This window comes from Hemitrygon akajei, chromosome 20, assembly GCF_048418815.1.
Source record: "Hemitrygon akajei chromosome 20, sHemAka1.3, whole genome shotgun sequence".
Taxonomy (NCBI): Eukaryota; Metazoa; Chordata; class Chondrichthyes; order Myliobatiformes; family Dasyatidae; genus Hemitrygon; species Hemitrygon akajei.
The window spans coordinates 71,877,270-71,893,703 of record NC_133143.1 but is presented as its reverse complement, the minus strand read 5'-3'; the positions used below and the strand labels follow the sequence as shown (position 1 = coordinate 71,893,703).

The 16,434-nt window shown below is 41.3% G+C and overlaps 1 protein-coding gene across 7 annotated transcripts in view; it reads right to left on the bottom strand.

Annotated features, from left to right (window-relative positions):
• The window catches only part of LOC140713921 (alpha-1,6-mannosylglycoprotein 6-beta-N-acetylglucosaminyltransferase A-like), a 174,493-nt gene that overhangs the window by 10,260 nt on the left and 147,799 nt on the right, over window positions 1–16,434 (bottom strand). For 5 of the 7 annotated variants that reach the window (XM_073024612.1, XM_073024609.1, XM_073024611.1 and 2 more), the window contains 2 exons: window positions 8,981–9,055; window positions 4,288–4,445 (listed from right to left, as the gene is read on the bottom strand). In XM_073024612.1, the coding sequence (XP_072880713.1) occupies window positions 4,288–4,445; window positions 8,981–9,055 (233 nt within the window). Of the gene's footprint in view, window positions 1–4,287; window positions 4,446–4,770; window positions 4,889–8,610; window positions 8,744–8,980; window positions 9,056–16,434 lie in introns of those variants that run through there. The other 2 variants (XM_073024614.1, XM_073024613.1) reach the window with 2 other exon arrangements.

The window sequence follows — 16,434 nt, the reverse complement described above, 5'->3', positions numbered from 1 at the left end:
TGTTTGTCAGGTTGGAGGCCGGTGACTAGTGGTGTGCGTCAGGGATCTGTACTGGGTCCAATGTTGTTTGTCATATACATTAATGATCTGGATGATGGGGTGGTAAATTGGATTAGTAAGTATGCAGATGATACTAAGGTAGGTGGCGTTGTGGATAATGAAGTAGGTTTTCAAAGTTTCCAGAGAGATTTAGGCCAGTTAGAAGAGTGGGCTGAACGATGGCAGATGGAGTTTAATGCTGATAAGTGTGAAGTGCTACATTTTGGTAGGAATAATCCAAATAGGACATACATGGTAAATGGTAGGGCATTGAAGAATGCAGTAGAACAGAGTGATCTAGGAATAATGGTGCATAGTTCCCTGAAGGTGGAATCTCATGTGGATAGGGTGGTGAAGAAAGCTTTTGGTATGTTGGCCTTTATAAATCAGAGCATTGAGTATAGGAGTTGGGATGTAATGTTAAACTTGTACAAGGCATTGGTAAGGCCATATTTGGAATATTGTGTACAGTTCTGGTCACCGAATTATAGGAAAGATGTCAACAAAATAGAGAGAGTACAGAGAAGATTTACTAGAATGTTACCTGGGTTTCAGCACCTAAGTTACAGGGAAAGGTTGAACAAGTTAGGTCTTTATTCTTTGGAGCGTAGAAGGTTGAGGGGGAACTTGCTAGAGGTATTTAAAATTATGAGGGGGATAGACAGAGTTGACGTGGATAGGCTTTTTCCATTGAGAGTAGGGGAGATTTAAATAAGAGGACATGAGTTGAGAGTTAGGGGGCAAAAGTTTAAGGGTAACACGAAGGGGAATTTCTTTACTCAGAGTGGTAGCTGTGTGGAACGAGCTTCCAGTAAAAGTGGTAGAGGCAGGCTCGGTATTGTCATTTAAAGTAAAATTGGATAGGTATATGGACAGGAAAGGAATGGAGGGTTATGGGCTGAGTGCAGGTCAGCGGGACTAGGTGAGAGTAAGCGTTCGGCACAGACTAGAAGGGCTGAGATGGCCTGTTTCCACGCTGTAATTGTTGTATGGTTATATATATAAAGTGAGAACAGGAGGATGAATTCAGGCCCTGGTGCAGGACTTTGTTAAATGGTGCAAGCTGAATCATCTGCAGCTCAACATCAGTAAAACAAAGGAGATGGTGATGGACTTTAGGAAGACTAAGCCTGCATTGCTCCCTGTTACTGTTGATGGTGAGGATGTGGATATGTTGAGGACTTACAAGTACGTGAGGGTGCACCTGGATGACAGACTTGAGTGGAGCACCAACACAGAGGCTTCCTGAAGAGACTGAGGTCCTTTGGAGTGTGCAGGCCTCTCCTTCTCATGTTCTACTGGTCTGTTGTTGCCAGTACAATCTTCTATGCAGTGATGTTCTGGGGCAATGGCATCAACATGGGTGATGCCAACAGGCTTAATAAAGTGATTAGAAAGACTGGCTCTGTTATAGGAGTCAAACTGGACACACGGGAGTCTGTGGTAGAACAAAGGACCCTACAGAAAATCCTGGCAATTCTGGACAATGTTTCTCACCCTCTGCATGTTACTTTGGCTGAACAGAGGAACACTTTTAGTAATAGACTAAGACAACTGTACTACTCCAAAGAGCGCTATATGAGGTCATTCTTACCCTTGGCACCCAGGCTCTATAATGAGTCAATCTATAGTCAGGAAAGTGATGACCCTCTCCTGTTAGACTGTTTGTGGTAACTTATTTTTTTATTCTTTTTACTTCTTTTCTAATACTTATTAACTGTGCACTTGTAATGCTACTGTGACACTCTAATTTCCTTTGGGATCAATGAAGTATCTATCCCATCTCTGGAAGATGACCCCAGCAGAACGGACAAAAAACAACAGACTGTTCAATAGAACATAGAAATTTGCAGCACATTACAGGCCCTTCGGCCCACAATGTTGTGCCAACCATGTAACCTACTCTGGAAACTGCCTAGAATTTCCCTACCGCATAGCCCTCAATTTTTCAAAGCTCCATGTACCTATCTAGAAATCACTTAAAAGACCCTATTGCATCCGCAAATACAAAAAAAGGAAAAATAACAATAAATAAATACATGAACATAAATATCAAGAACAGGAGATGGAGAGTCTTTGAAAGTGAATCATAGGTTGTGGGAATAATTCAGTGAGTCATCTCATATTCTCAATATTTATTGCATATTTATTTTTTATTATTTTGTTTGTTTTTTTCTTTGTATTTGCCATGAATGCATGCAAGGAAATGAATCTCAGGTTCGTACATGGTGGCATATATGTACTTTGTTAATAAATTTACTTGGAACTTTCTATCTTAAAATCATTACTCAGTTACAAACCATTTCTAAAACAATTCAAAACCATTCCTAGGAAATATCATATACTGCATGTATAGAGTCACCCAAGGGACAGAAAGAAGGTGTTAACGTAGAGCAACACACACAAAATGAGGAACTCAACAGGCCAGGCAGCATCTATGAAAAAAAGTACAGTCGATGTTTCAGGCTGAGAATCCTGATAAAGAGCTTCAGCCCAAAGCGTCGACTGTACTCTTTTCTATAGATGCTGCCTGGCCTGCTGAGTTCTTCTAGCATTTTGTGTGTGTTGTTTGGATTTCATCTGCAGATCTTCTCTTGATTGTAAATGTAGAGAGCAGTTTAGGTTTATTAGGAATGGTTAAAGAACATCAAGAAGAATGGTAGAAAGACGGGATGAACTAGAATCCATTCCTCTGCTTTTAATTGCTGTGATGGACGATTCATTCACCTGAATTGTTGGTATGTCTTTTTAGTTTATAGCAATTGTACTTGTATTTTGGAAATCCTTTGTGTTTTGGGTGACTTCATGCATATACAGTATGATATTTCCTCAGACGTCCTTTTAACATAAATGCTCTTAAGGCTTAGAGATACAAATCTGAGCTACCATCAATTAATGCTGTGAAGCTAACTTCTCTGACTACATAAACACTCAACATTAATAGATCAGTTATTAATATGCTGAATTAATATTAATAAGACTGAAGACTAGGCTCTGCTTACAACCAGAAGCTAAACAATATTAATTGGAAGTCTAACCTACAACTGTTTGATCTTTACAAGTTTCAGCTGCTGTGTTTTGGCCCAAGATGTGGATATCCATCACAGAATAAACTTTATTCATAAAAGAATACTGGTACTTGTGAAATCATCAACTGACTTATGAACCCAAATCTTTATAGTTTATCTCAGGAACCCTATCTGTGATTTTGTATTGTTTCATCTGTCATTAAGGATACACTTGCAAATACTTTTACATGTGTTAGCATCTTATCCATCATCTGGAAAAGTTACAATGGTAGTGTCATTGAATGAGCTGGGAATTTTTTGTCCCAGAGAGGTACATTTTAAAAGAAGTAAATTTAAATTTAATAATACTTAACTTTTTTTCCTTTTTCTAAAAATAGTTCTTAGAAAATACTTAGCTTATGGTGGGGGAGTCTAGGACCAGAGGACACTGCCTCAAAATAGCATGGAAATGAGGAGGAATTTCTTTAGCCAGAATGTAGTGAATCTGTGGAATTTATTACCATAGGCAACTGTGGAGGCCAAATCACTGGGTATATTTAAGGCAGAGGTTGATAGATTCTTGATTAGTCAGGGCGTGAAGGGTTATGGGGGGGGGGGGAGCGGGGAGGCAGGAGATTGGTGTGGAGAGGGAAAATGTATCAGTCATGATAAAAATGGTGGAAAAGACTCAATGGGCCAAATGGCCTAATTCTGCTCCTGTATCTTATGGTCTTACAAATTACAAACTGTATTGATTAGGTTACTTTAATCAATTTTGATACTGATTTACTCTTTTTGTGTGAACATAATACGTTGGTCTGTGAACTGACAAACACAAATGCTGCTCATTCTCAGTCACAGTTTAAAGAAAATGACACCTAAATGTCTCGATTTGTTCCTTATTTTGCTTTATCTGTAAGTATAGCAGAAACCCTACAAAAGAGTTTCAATGTTTACTGTTTTATATAATGAAAATTCTTTATTAAAGTTAATCACAGAACACAGAATTTAGAACATTCCAGCAGAGTACAGGCCCTTCAGCTCACAATGTGGCATCAACCTTTTAAGCTACTGTAAGATCAATCTAACCCTTTCCTCCTTCGTAGACCTCCAGTTGTTTGCTGATACTTGCACATTTGTATGCACTAAAATTAGGTTCTGTAAGTAAGATGAAATGTGAATATTTATCTCTAATGAAGGTATTGTGGTCACGATAGGAAAGTTTGAGCAGAACTCTTACCTCTTGAGCTCAGCCACTTTGTTGAGATGGTAGAAGAAAGCAGGCTCACAAATTAGTTGCTCTTTCTGGCAGACTTCAACACATGATTGAGAGGGTTTGGCCACTTTAACTCTAAGTGCACTAATTGGTGGCCATATTTCCCTTTGGAGGCAGAAATCCTGCAACAATATTTCCAGTGTCAGGTGTGAGCAACCATATCCAGTGAATGCAGTAAAGTCACCATCCAGAAGCAGAAGTTCAAAGCTGTATCTTTGCCAACTCTGCACTGGCATGGATACAGAGTACTAGTCCAGCTTAGCAAGTGCTTTGGAGCATCCTATGTTTATTAATTCAATTCTACCCATTCTCTAAATAGACAATGGGTAAATGTACATGTCAAACAATATTAGAATTATATATCACTGACATATGTTGTAAAATTTGTTATTTTGCAGAATATACTATAAATTGTAATAGGAAATATATTTAAAAATAAATAAGTAGGGCAAAAAGAGAGCAAAAATAGTTAGGTAGTGTTCATGGACCTCTCAGAAATGCTGGAGGCAAAGAAGCTGATCCTAAAATGTTGAGTGTGTGTCTTCAGGCTCCTGTATCTCCTTCTCTGTTGGCAAAAAAGAGAAGAGGACAATACAACACCTTTACCTGAGTACTTGAGCCTTAATGACCTCCTTCTCAATCACTGTGAAAGTGAATCTGAAAGTTGTACATATTGAAACTGATGATAGAGCTATGCAGTAGAGAAACACGTAATTCTGGCCCAGCCTGTCCACGTCGACAGCAGTGCCAATCCAGGCCAAACTCATTTGCCTGTACTACACCTTTATTATTCCACTCCTGATCCTAAATGTACATTAATAATGATGACAGTCTTTAAGAAGAGAGGGAGGCAGGAAAAAGGAAATTCTAGGACAGAAAGCCTGACCTTGGTAGTTGGGAAGATGTTGGAGTCGATTGTTAAGGATGAGGGTTTGGAGTAATTAGAAAACATAATAACATAGGCCAAAGTCAGCATTGTTTCCTTCAGGGGAAATCTGTTGGAATTCTTTAAGGAAATACAAGCAGGATAGACAGAGGATAATCAGTGGATGTTGTTTACTTGAATTTTCAGAAGGTTTTTGACAAGGTACCGCACATGAAGCTGCTTAACAAGTTAAGAGCCCATGGTATTACAGAAAAGATACTAGCATGGAGAGAAAATTGGCTGACTGGCAGCAGGCAAAGAGTGGGAATAAAGGGGGTCATTTTTGGTTGGCTGCCAGTGACTAGCGGTGTTCTATAGGGATCAGAGTTAGGACCACTTCTTTTCCCATTGTATGTTGGTGATTTGAATGAAGGAATTGATGGTTTTGAGGCCAAGTTTGTGGATGATATGAAAATAGGTGGATGGGCAGGTAGTGTTTAGGAAGCAGAGGGGCTACAGAAAGACAGGCACTTTAGGAGAATGTTGCAACTCTACAAATCTCTGGTGAGACTGCACTTAGAGTATTGTTTTCAATTCTGGTCACCTCATTATAGGAAGGACGTGGAAGCTATGGAGAGGGTGCAGAGGAGATTTACCAGGATGTTGCCTGGTTTGGAGAACAAGTCATAAGAAGCAAGGTTAGCAGAGCTGGGACTTTTCTCTTTGGAGTGTAGAAGAATGAGAGGGGACTTGATAGAGGTCTACAAGATTATGAGAGGCATAGATAGGGTGGATAGTCAGTACCTGTTTCCCAGGGCACCAATAACAAACACCAGAGGGCATATGTACAAAATTAAGGGAGGGAAGTTTAGGGGAGACATCAGGGGTAAGTTTTTTTACACAGAGGGTTGTGAGTGCCTGGATGTTGGTGGAGGCTAAAACATTAGGGGTATTTAAGAGCCTCTTGGACGGGCACATGGATGAAAGAAAAATAGAGGGTTATGGGATAGTGTGGGTTTAGTATTTTTTAAGGATTATATGGGTTGGTACAACATGGAGGGCTGAAGGGCTTGTACTGTGCTGTAGTGTTCTATGTTTCTAATGGGCAAAGAAGTGGCGGATGGAATACAGTATCAGGAAATGTGTGGTTGTGCACTTTGGTAGAAGGAATAAAAACATACTATTTTCTAAACAGGGAAAAAATTCAAAAGTCAGATGAGCAAATGGACTTGGGAGTTCCCTAAAGGTTAACTTGCAGGTTAAGTCAGTGGTGAGGATGCAAATGCAATGTTAGCATTCATTTCAAGTACAAGGATTTGGTGCTGAGACTTTATAAGGCATTGGTCAGACCACACTTGAAGCATTGTGAGCTCTATTTTGGACTCCTTATCTAAGAACAGTGTGCTGGCGTTGGAGAGAGTCCAGAGGAGGTTCACGAGAAGGATTCTGGGAATGAAAGGATGAATGTATGAGCAGCGTTTGATGGCTCTGGGTCTGTATTTGCTGGAGCTTTGAAGAATGAAGGGGAATCTCATTGAAACCTATTAAATATTGAAAGGTCTGGATAGAGTGGATGTGGAGAGGGGAGTCCATGGAGGGGGAGGCGGGAGACTAGAATGAGGGGACACTGTCTCAGAATAGTGGGACATCCATTTAGAATGGAGATGAGGTGGAATTTCTTTTGCCAGGGGGTGGTGAATCTGTGGAATACATTGCCACAAACAGCTGTGGAGACCAAGTCATTGGGCATATTTAAAGTGGAGGTTGATAGGTTCTTGATTAGTCAGGGTATTAAAGGTTACAGGGAGAAGGCAGGAGAAGGATTTGAGAGGGAAAATGAATAAGCCATGATGGAATGGCATAGCAGATTCAATGGGCCGAATGGCCTAATTCTGCTCCTTTGACTTCTAGTCATATGGTGTTTAGAGTGAATAACTAAAAGATTAAAAAGTTAAAATTCAGGTGAATAAAAATGAGCAGATTTAAAAAGTATGTAAATGAAAAGAACATGAGATAGCAAGATTAGCTGCAATGTTGAAAGTGGCAAGAATTCACTGGTGGAGATAAACTAGTGCTACACATTTCATGCAGATATGAAGATGAAGAATGTGAGGATTATAGATTGCAGGAAAGGCGGGACAATGCATATTCAAACTCAATGAAAAGAATAAACATTTTCAGCAAGAGGCCATCTGGAAGGAGAAAGCACTGAGATAATAACGATGCCAATTTGCAAAGGCTGACAACACAACCCCCCATTATTCTTTCAGAAAAAGTGATGATGAATTCTAATGAGACTGATGTAATTTAGGCATACAAACTGTAATCCCTTTTCCAAGGGAAGGAGATAGAGAGTTTAGTGACAACAATCTTTCAATCAATGTCAGCAAGACAAAAGAACTGGTTTCTAACTTCAGGAAGGGGCCGTGCACATGCTTGTCTCTACATCAATGGCGCTAAGGTTGAGAGCTTCAAATTCCTGGGAATGAACATCTCCAAAAGCCTCTCCTTGTCTAACCACATAGACACCATGCCCAAGAAAGCTCACAAACACTTCTCCTTCCTCAGGAGGCTAAAGAAATTTGGCCTGTCCCCATCAATCCACATTGAGGAACTATAGGTAGCATCATATTTGGATCATGGCTTGGTATAGCAACTGCTCTGCCTTTGACTGCAAGAAATAGTAAAGAACTGTGGACAGAGCTCAGCACATCATGGAAACCAATCTTCTCTCCAAGCTCTTTTAGACCCTATCTACACTTCTCGATGCCTCTGTAAAGCAACCAACATAATCAGTTGCCACCTATCCTGGACATTCTCTCTTTGCCCCTCTCCCATCAGGCACAAGGTACTAAAACCTGAAAACATGTATCACATAAGAACATAAGAAATAGGAGCAGGAGTAGACCATCTGAGGCACAACCTCTGCTGCTTTTGTCTGTTCAAATTAGGAATCCAGTGTAAACAAATATCACAGCTTCAATATCTTTGTTCTTTTAACTGTGTTTTTTATAGAGTTGTATGAGAATAAAGATAATAAGAGGAGTAAGTTTTCAGAGACACAGAAGTTGTTGGAGTTGTAGGTAGTGAAGAAGGTTGACATAGCGAGACATGCTCGGGTATAAGTTTGAAAGACCATTTGCAGCTGGAACTTAATTCAAATAAATAAGGAGAATGCACTTTGGGTAGGACACACAGAGGAAATGGCATGGACATTTGCAGCATTCAGTGTTCAGAAAGACCTTGGAGTGCAAATCTACAGCTCCCTGAAAGTTGTGGCCCTATGAGGAGGGCAGTGAAAAAGGCATTTGGTTTACTTTTCTTCATAGGTCAAGGCATTGAGTTTCAGAGTTGGGACAAGACCTTGCAATTGTACAAAACACTGGTTACACTATACTTGCAGTATTTTCTACATTTCTGGTCATCACACCCCAGGACGGATGATGCAGAACAGATTCACCAGGATGTCGTCTGGAAAGGTAGCATTGTAGCATAAGGAGAGATTGGATAGGCTGTGTTTATCCCTACTGGAATGTAGATGGCTGAGGGGTAACCCTGTAAAGAGTTAAAAAATTATGAGAGGCACGGATAGGATAAAAGACAAGAATGTTGGAATCAGGGCAGAGGAGTCTAGATGGAGAGGATACAGGTTTAGATCAGCACTGATGAAATAGGTCAAAAGGACAGGTTTCTGAACTGTAAATTTCTTTAATCAACAATCTATATTTTATTTTACAAAATGGATGCAATTAGATTATTCTTCTGAAGTAATTTGTTAAGTAATAGTCTTACCTGTTTTTCAATGAAAACATTTAATCTTTCCAGCAGTCCTTCACATGTGAATTCATATGGCAAATATGGTTCCACCTGTTGTGAATATAAATATTATTGTATAAGAGAGAAATAAGTGTTTGCTTTTATGTAAAGATTCTAGCATCTCAAAATGTTCCAAGGTGGTCGTTTAGGTTAGGTTGTTCATGAACAAGCCTTCATGAACAAGACAGACTTGTTTGTTCAGGAGTAAATCTAAATAAACAGGAGGTCAGAGCAATAAAAATAGCACTGGCAGCCTTCCTGAGTCTTCTAGTGACTGCCAGCAAGCATCTGCTGCTGTGTTCCTCATTAATGGCAGGTCTCGTTTAGACTTTTAACTCAAAAGTTTAAGTAGGATTTTGAATCCATAACCTTTGAAATCAAATACAAGAGTAATACATGTAAACCCTGGCTCAGAAACAGAGTCTACAGCCTCCAAAAGTCTGGTAATGCTTCCTGCTGGACAACTGAATTGGCAGTATACTGAACAAGTGTTGTGCTGTCATTGGCATGAATGATCACAAGGCCCAGACTCGGTTCTCTGCTTCAATGTTCAGATCCTTCTGCATTTACCTCCTCTGGATCATAAAACATAGGAGCAGAATGAGGCCATTCAGCCCATTGTGTCTGCTCCATCATTCCATCATGGCTGATTTATTATCCCTCTCTACCCATTCTCCTCTGCCTTCTTCCCGTAACCTTTGACACCCAGTCTAATCAAGAACCTATCAACTTTGGCTTTAAATATACTCAATAGCTTGGTCTCCGAAACCACCTGTGACAAAGAATTCCACAGATTCACTGCTCTCCAGCTAAAGAAATTCCTCCCCATCTCTGTTCCAAAGAGATGTCTCTCTCTTCTGAGGCTGTGTCCTCTGGTCCTAGACTATTCCACTATATGAAACATCCTCTCCATGTCCATTCTATTTAGGCCTTTCAATATTTGGCAGATTTCAATGAGATAAACCTCATTCTTCTAAATTACAGCTATCTCTTGTTAATTGATTGGAACTGCAAATTCCCTTTACATTTTTTGATTTCTATTGCCCATTCTCTGGCTCTGTGCCAGCCCAAGAACTTTAACATTTTCCAGATTTGTTAAAAGGTTATTCACCTCACTACCTACATTTCCTTCCTCACAGACACTGCTTTTATCTGCCGAGTATCTGCAATTCTTTCTTCACACCACTGCTTTAGCTGCTTAGTATTTTGTTGATTTATTGCAAAGGTTTGTGATGTGGAAATATTTATTTTATTTACTTCTTTTAGTAGGCGATACAGCATGGATCAGGCCTTTGTGGTCCAATGAGCCACACGGCCCAGCAATCCCGTGGTTTAACTCCAGCGTAATCACAGTACAATTAACATCGATCAATTAACTGATATATCTTTGGACTGTGGGTGGTAACTGGAGCATCTGGATGAAATCCATGCATGCACGGGAAGGAGTGCGCAAACTTGTTTACAGAGATTGCTGGAACTGACCTGTGAACTGTGACTGACCTGTGAAGTGTGGCACTAACTGCCACGTTACTGTGGTGCTCACCTTTATACACACCATAGAACCATAGAACATTACAGCACAGAAACAAGCCTTTTTGGCCCTTCTTGGCGGTGCCAAACCATTTTTCTGCCTAGTCCCCTGACCTGCACCTGGACCATATCCCTCCATACACCTTTCCATCCATGTACCTGTCCAATTTTTCTTAAATGTTAAAAGTGAGCCTACATTTACCATTTCATCTGGCAGCTCATTCCACACTCCCATCACTCTCTGTGTGAAGAAGCCTAATGTTCCCTTTAAACTTCTCCCCCTTCACCCTTAACCCATGTCCTCTGGTTTTTTTCCTCCCTTAGCCTCAGTGGAAAAAGCCTGCTTGCATTCACACTATCTATGCCCATCATAATTTTATACACCTCTATCAAATCTCCCCTCATTCTTCTACGCTCCAGGGAATAAAGTCCTAACCTATTCAACCTTTCTCTGTAACTCAGTTTCTCAAGTCCCGGCAACATCCTTGTAAACCTTCTCCGCACTCTTTCAACCTTATTAATATCCTTCCTGTAATTCGGTGACCAAAACTGCACACAATACTCCAAATTCAGCTTCACCAATGCCTTATACAACCTCACCATAACATTCCAACTCTTATACTCAATACTTTGATTTATAAAGGTCAATGTACCAAAAGCTCTCTTTACTACCCCACCTACCTGTGATGTCACTCTTAGGGAATTTTGTACCTGTATTCCCAGATTCCTGTTCTACTACACTCCTCAGTGCCCTACCATTTACCTTGTATGTTCTACCTTGGTTTGTCCTTCCAAAATTCAATACCATAGAACCATAGAACACTACAGCACAGTACAGGCCCTTCAGCCCTCCATGTTGTGTCGACCCATATAATCCTTAAAAAGTACTAAACCCACACTACCCCATAACCCTCCAATTTTCTTTCCATCCATGTGCCTGTCCAAGAGGCTCTTAAATACCCCTAATGTTTTAGCCTCCACGACCATCCCTGGCAAGTCATTCCAGGCACTCACAACCCTCTGTGTAAAAAACTTACCTCACACTTGTCTGCATTAAATTCCATCTGCCATTTTCAGCCCATTTTTCCAGCTGGTCCAAATCCCTCTGCAAGCTTTGAAAACCTTCTTCACTGTCCACTACACCTCCAATCTTGTAATCCAATCCAATCCAAGCCTGTACTGTGCTGTACTAGTCTATGTTCTATGTAAAGTGGCCACTCAGAGTATAAAAAGTAAATAAGTAGTGCAAAAAGAGAGCAAAAGCATAGTGAGAAACTGTTCGTGGGTTCAGTCTGACGGTGTTGGGGAAGAAGCTGTTTCTGAAATGTTGAGTGTGTATCTTCAGGCTCCTGTACCTCCTTCCTCATGATAACAATGAGAGAATCCTGGGTGGTGAGGATCCTTGATGATGGATGCTGCCTTCTTGAGGCATTGCCTTTTGGAGGCATCCTCAATGGTGGGATCCCATGCCCATGATGGAACTGATTCAGTTTACAACCCTCTGCAGTTTTTTCCGATCTGCACATTGACATCTCAATCTCAGATGGTGACGCAATGAGTCAGCATATATCTCTGTAGAAAGTCTTAATTTGTGGCTTCTTTCCAGTTTTTCTGAGAGGCATAAATATGCATTGTGGGTTGAATTAAAAGATCCCAATTTCTGTCAGTTATCACAGAATGTGCACTGTGCACCAGACGATGTGGTCCAATGCACTCCTGATGTCAGTTGAACATTAGCAGTGAATCACAACTTGTAGACAAATGGGTCCAATTACTCGGCATAGGGATTAGAATTCAAAATCCATTGTAGATGGACAGGACAAATGCCTTTTCTTGTCACCAGTACTGATTTGAACATGCTTGAAAATTCAACATTTAGTGTTCCTTCCAACAGTAAGTTTTACCGATAATATAAAAACACGTGGTAGTGTGCGTTCTGGTAAGGATTTTGCAATGGGACATACTCTGAGGGGTAAGCTGGCAAATGGAGTTTAATGTGGGGTCATGAACTTCAGGAAGAGGAATCAAAAGTGGATTCTATTATCTAATGGAATGAGTCAGGTTGTAGGTGAGGTCCTAGTGTGATGGGACATTTCCAGGGATCTCAGTGGAGCTGTGTAGGATATTGGCAGAAATGTGTGATGGATTGGGAGACCAGATGCAACAACATCTGGTCAGAAATTTTTGAACTTAAGCTTAAGTCAATTGGTATGGTTAATAAACAATCATCCAGAGATAGACAATAGACCATAGACAATAGGTGCAGGAGTAGGCCATTCAGCCCTTTGAGCCAGCACCGCCATTCACTGTGATCATGGCTGATCATCCACATCAGTACCCCGTTCCTGCCTTCTCCCCATATCCCTTGACTCCGCTATCTTTAAGAGCTCTATCTAACTCTCTCTTGAAAGCATCCAAAGAATTTGCCTCCACTGCCTTCTGAGGCAGAGCATTCCACAGATCCACAACTCTCTGGATGAAAAAGTTTTTCCTCAACTCCATTCTAAATGGCCTACCCTTTATTCTTAAACTGTGGCCTCTGGTTCTGGACTCCCCCAACCTCAGGAACATGTTTCCTGCCTCTAGCGTATCCAATCCCTTAATAATCTTATATGTTTCAATCAGATTCAGATCCTCTCTCATCCTTCTAAATTCCAGTGTATACTAGCCCAGTCGCTCCAGTCTTTCAACATATGACAATCCCGCCATCCCGGGAATTAACCTCGTGAACCTATGCTGCACTCCCTCAATAGCAAGAATGTCCTTCCTCAAATTTGGAGACCAAATCTGCACACAATACTCCAGGTGTGGTCTCACCAGGGCCCTGTACAACTTCAGAAGGACCTCTTTGCTCCTATACTCAGCTCCCCTTGTTATGAAGGCCAACATGCCATTAGCTTTCTTCACTGCCTGCTGTACCTGCATGCTTACTTTCAGTGACTGATGTACAAGAACACCTAGATCTCATTAAGAGGAATAGACAGAGTGGACAGCCAGCGCCTCTTCCCCAGGGCACCACTGCTCAGTACAAGAGGACATGGCTTTAAGGTAAGGGGAGGGAAGTTCAAGGGGGATATTAGAGGAAGATTTTTCACTCAGAGAGCGGTTGGTGCGTGGAATGCACTGCCTGAGTCAGTGGTGGAGGCAGACACACTAGTGAAGTTTAAGAGACTACTAGACAGGTATATGGAGGAATTTAAAGTGGGAGGTTATATTTGAGGCAGGGTTTGAGGGTCGGAACAACTTTGTGGGCCGAAGGGCCTGTAATGTGCTGTACTATTCTATCATTGTAGTTCCCCTTTTCCTAACTTGACACCATTCAGATAGTAATCTGCCTTCCTGTTCTTGCCACCAAAGTAGATAACCTCACATTTATCCAGATTAAACTGCATCTGCCATGCACCTGCCCGCTCGCCCAACCTGTCCAAGTCACCCTGCATTCTCCTCACATCCTCCTCACATTTCACACTGCCACCCAGCTTTGTGTCATCTGCAAATTTGCTAATGTTACTTTTAGTCCCTTCATCTAAATCATTAATGTATATTGTAAACAGCTGCAGTCCCAGCACCGAGGCTTGCGGTACCCCATTAGTCACTGCCTGCCATTCTGAAAAGGACCCGTTAATCCCTACTCTTTGTTTCCTGTCTGCCAACCAATTTTCTATCCATGTTAGTACCCTACCCCAATATCATGTGCTCTAATTCTGCCCACTAATCTCCTATGTGGGACCTTGTCAAAGGTTTTCTGAAAGTCCAGGTACACTACATCCATTGGCTCTCCCGTGTCCATTTTCATAGTTACATCCTCAAAAAATTCCAGAAGATTAGTCAAGCATGATTTCCCCTTCATAAATCCATGCTGACTCAGACCGAACCTGCTACTGCTATCCAAATGTGCCGCTATTTCATCTTTTATAATTGACTCCAGCATCTTCCCCACCACTGATGTCAGGCTAACTGGTCTATAATTCCCTGTTTTCTCTCTCTCTCCTTTCTTAAAAAGTGGGATAATATTAGCTACCCTTCAATCCTCAGGAACTGATCCTGAATCTATAGAACATTGGAAAATGATTACCAATGCGTCCACGATTTCCAGTATCAGTGTTTCAGAGGCATAAATCTGAGATCTACCATCTGATGTAGTTTAAATTCAAGCAATTAAATAAATCTTGGATGGAAAGGTGATGCGGGTGATGTGGTAATCATAAACACAAGAGATTCTGCAGATGCAGGAAAACATCAGCTGTTTATTCCTCTACAGATGCTGCCTGACCTGGCTGATTTCCTTCAGAATTTTGTGTGTGTTAATCCTGAATTAACTGTGGTAATCCTGAAGCTACAAGGTCACCTTAAAAGACCAATGGTTCACTACCTAGTGACTTCAGACATCAACAATCTGCACAAGTTTGTTCAGCAATGAACTGTCAGACCGTAAGAGTTAGGAGCAGAGTTCAGACATCTGGTCCATCGAGTCTGCTCCACCATTTCATCATGGCTGATCCATTTTCCCTCTCAACCCCATTCTCCCGGCTTCTCCCTGTAGTCTTTCACACCCTGACAAATCAAGAACCTATTAATCGCTGTGCTAAGTACACCCAATGACCTGGCCTCCAGCCACCTGTGGCAATGAATTCCACACATTCTCCGCTCTCTGGCTAAAGAAATTAGAACCATAGAACATTACAGCACAGAAACGGGCCTTTTGGCCCTTCTTGGCTGTGCTGGACCATTTTTCTGCCTAGTCCCACTGACCTGCACCCGGCCCATATCCCTTCATACACCTCTCATCCATGTACCTGTCCAAGTTTTTCTTAAATGTTAAAAGCGAGCCCGCATTTACCACTTCATCTGGCAGTTCATTCCACAGTCCCACCACTCTCTGTGTGAAGAAACCCCCCCAATGTTCCCTTTAAACTTTTCCCCCTTCACCCTTAATCCATGTCCTCTTTTTTTTCTCTCCCCTAGCCTCAGTGGAAAAAGCCTGCTTGCATTCACTCTATCTATACCCATCATAATTTTATATACCTCTATCAAATCTCCCCTCATTCTTCTACACTCCAGGGAATAAAGTCCTAACCTATTCAACCTTTCTCTGGAACTCAGTTTCTCAAGTCCAGGCAACATCCTTGTAAACCTTCTCTGCACTCTTTCAACCTTATTAATATCCTTCCTGTAATTCGGTGACCAAAACTGCACACAATACTCCAAATTCAGCTTCACCAATGCCTTATACAACCTCACCATAACATTCCAACTCTTATACTCGATTCTTTGATTTATAAAGGCCACTTACTAAAAGCTCTCTTTACTACCCTATCTACCTGTGATGCCACCTTTAGGGAATTTTGTATCTGTATTCCCGGATCCCTCTGTTCTACTGCACTCCTCAGTGCCCTACCATTTACCTTGTATGTTCTACCTTGGTTTGTCCTTCCAAAGTGTAATACTTCACACTTGTCTGTATTAAACTCCATCTGCCATTTTTCAGCCCATTTTTCCAGCTGGTCCAGATCCCTCTGCAAGCTTTGAAAACCTTCCTCACTGTCCACTATACCTCCCATGTTTGTATCATCAGCAAATTTGCTGAGCCAATTTACCACATTATCATCCAGATCATTGATATAGATGAGAAATAACAATGGACCCAGCACTGATCCTTGTGGCACACCACTAGTCACAGGCCTCCACTCAGAGAAGCAGTCCTCCACTACCACTCCCTGAATTCTCCCATTGAGCCAATGTCTAATCCAATTTACTACCTCACCATGTATACCTAGCGACTGAATCTTCCTGACTAACCTCCCATGCAGGACCTTGTCAAAGGCCTTACTGAAGTCGATGTAGACAACATCCACTGCCTTCCCTTCATCCACTTTCCTTGTAACCTCCTCGAAAAACTC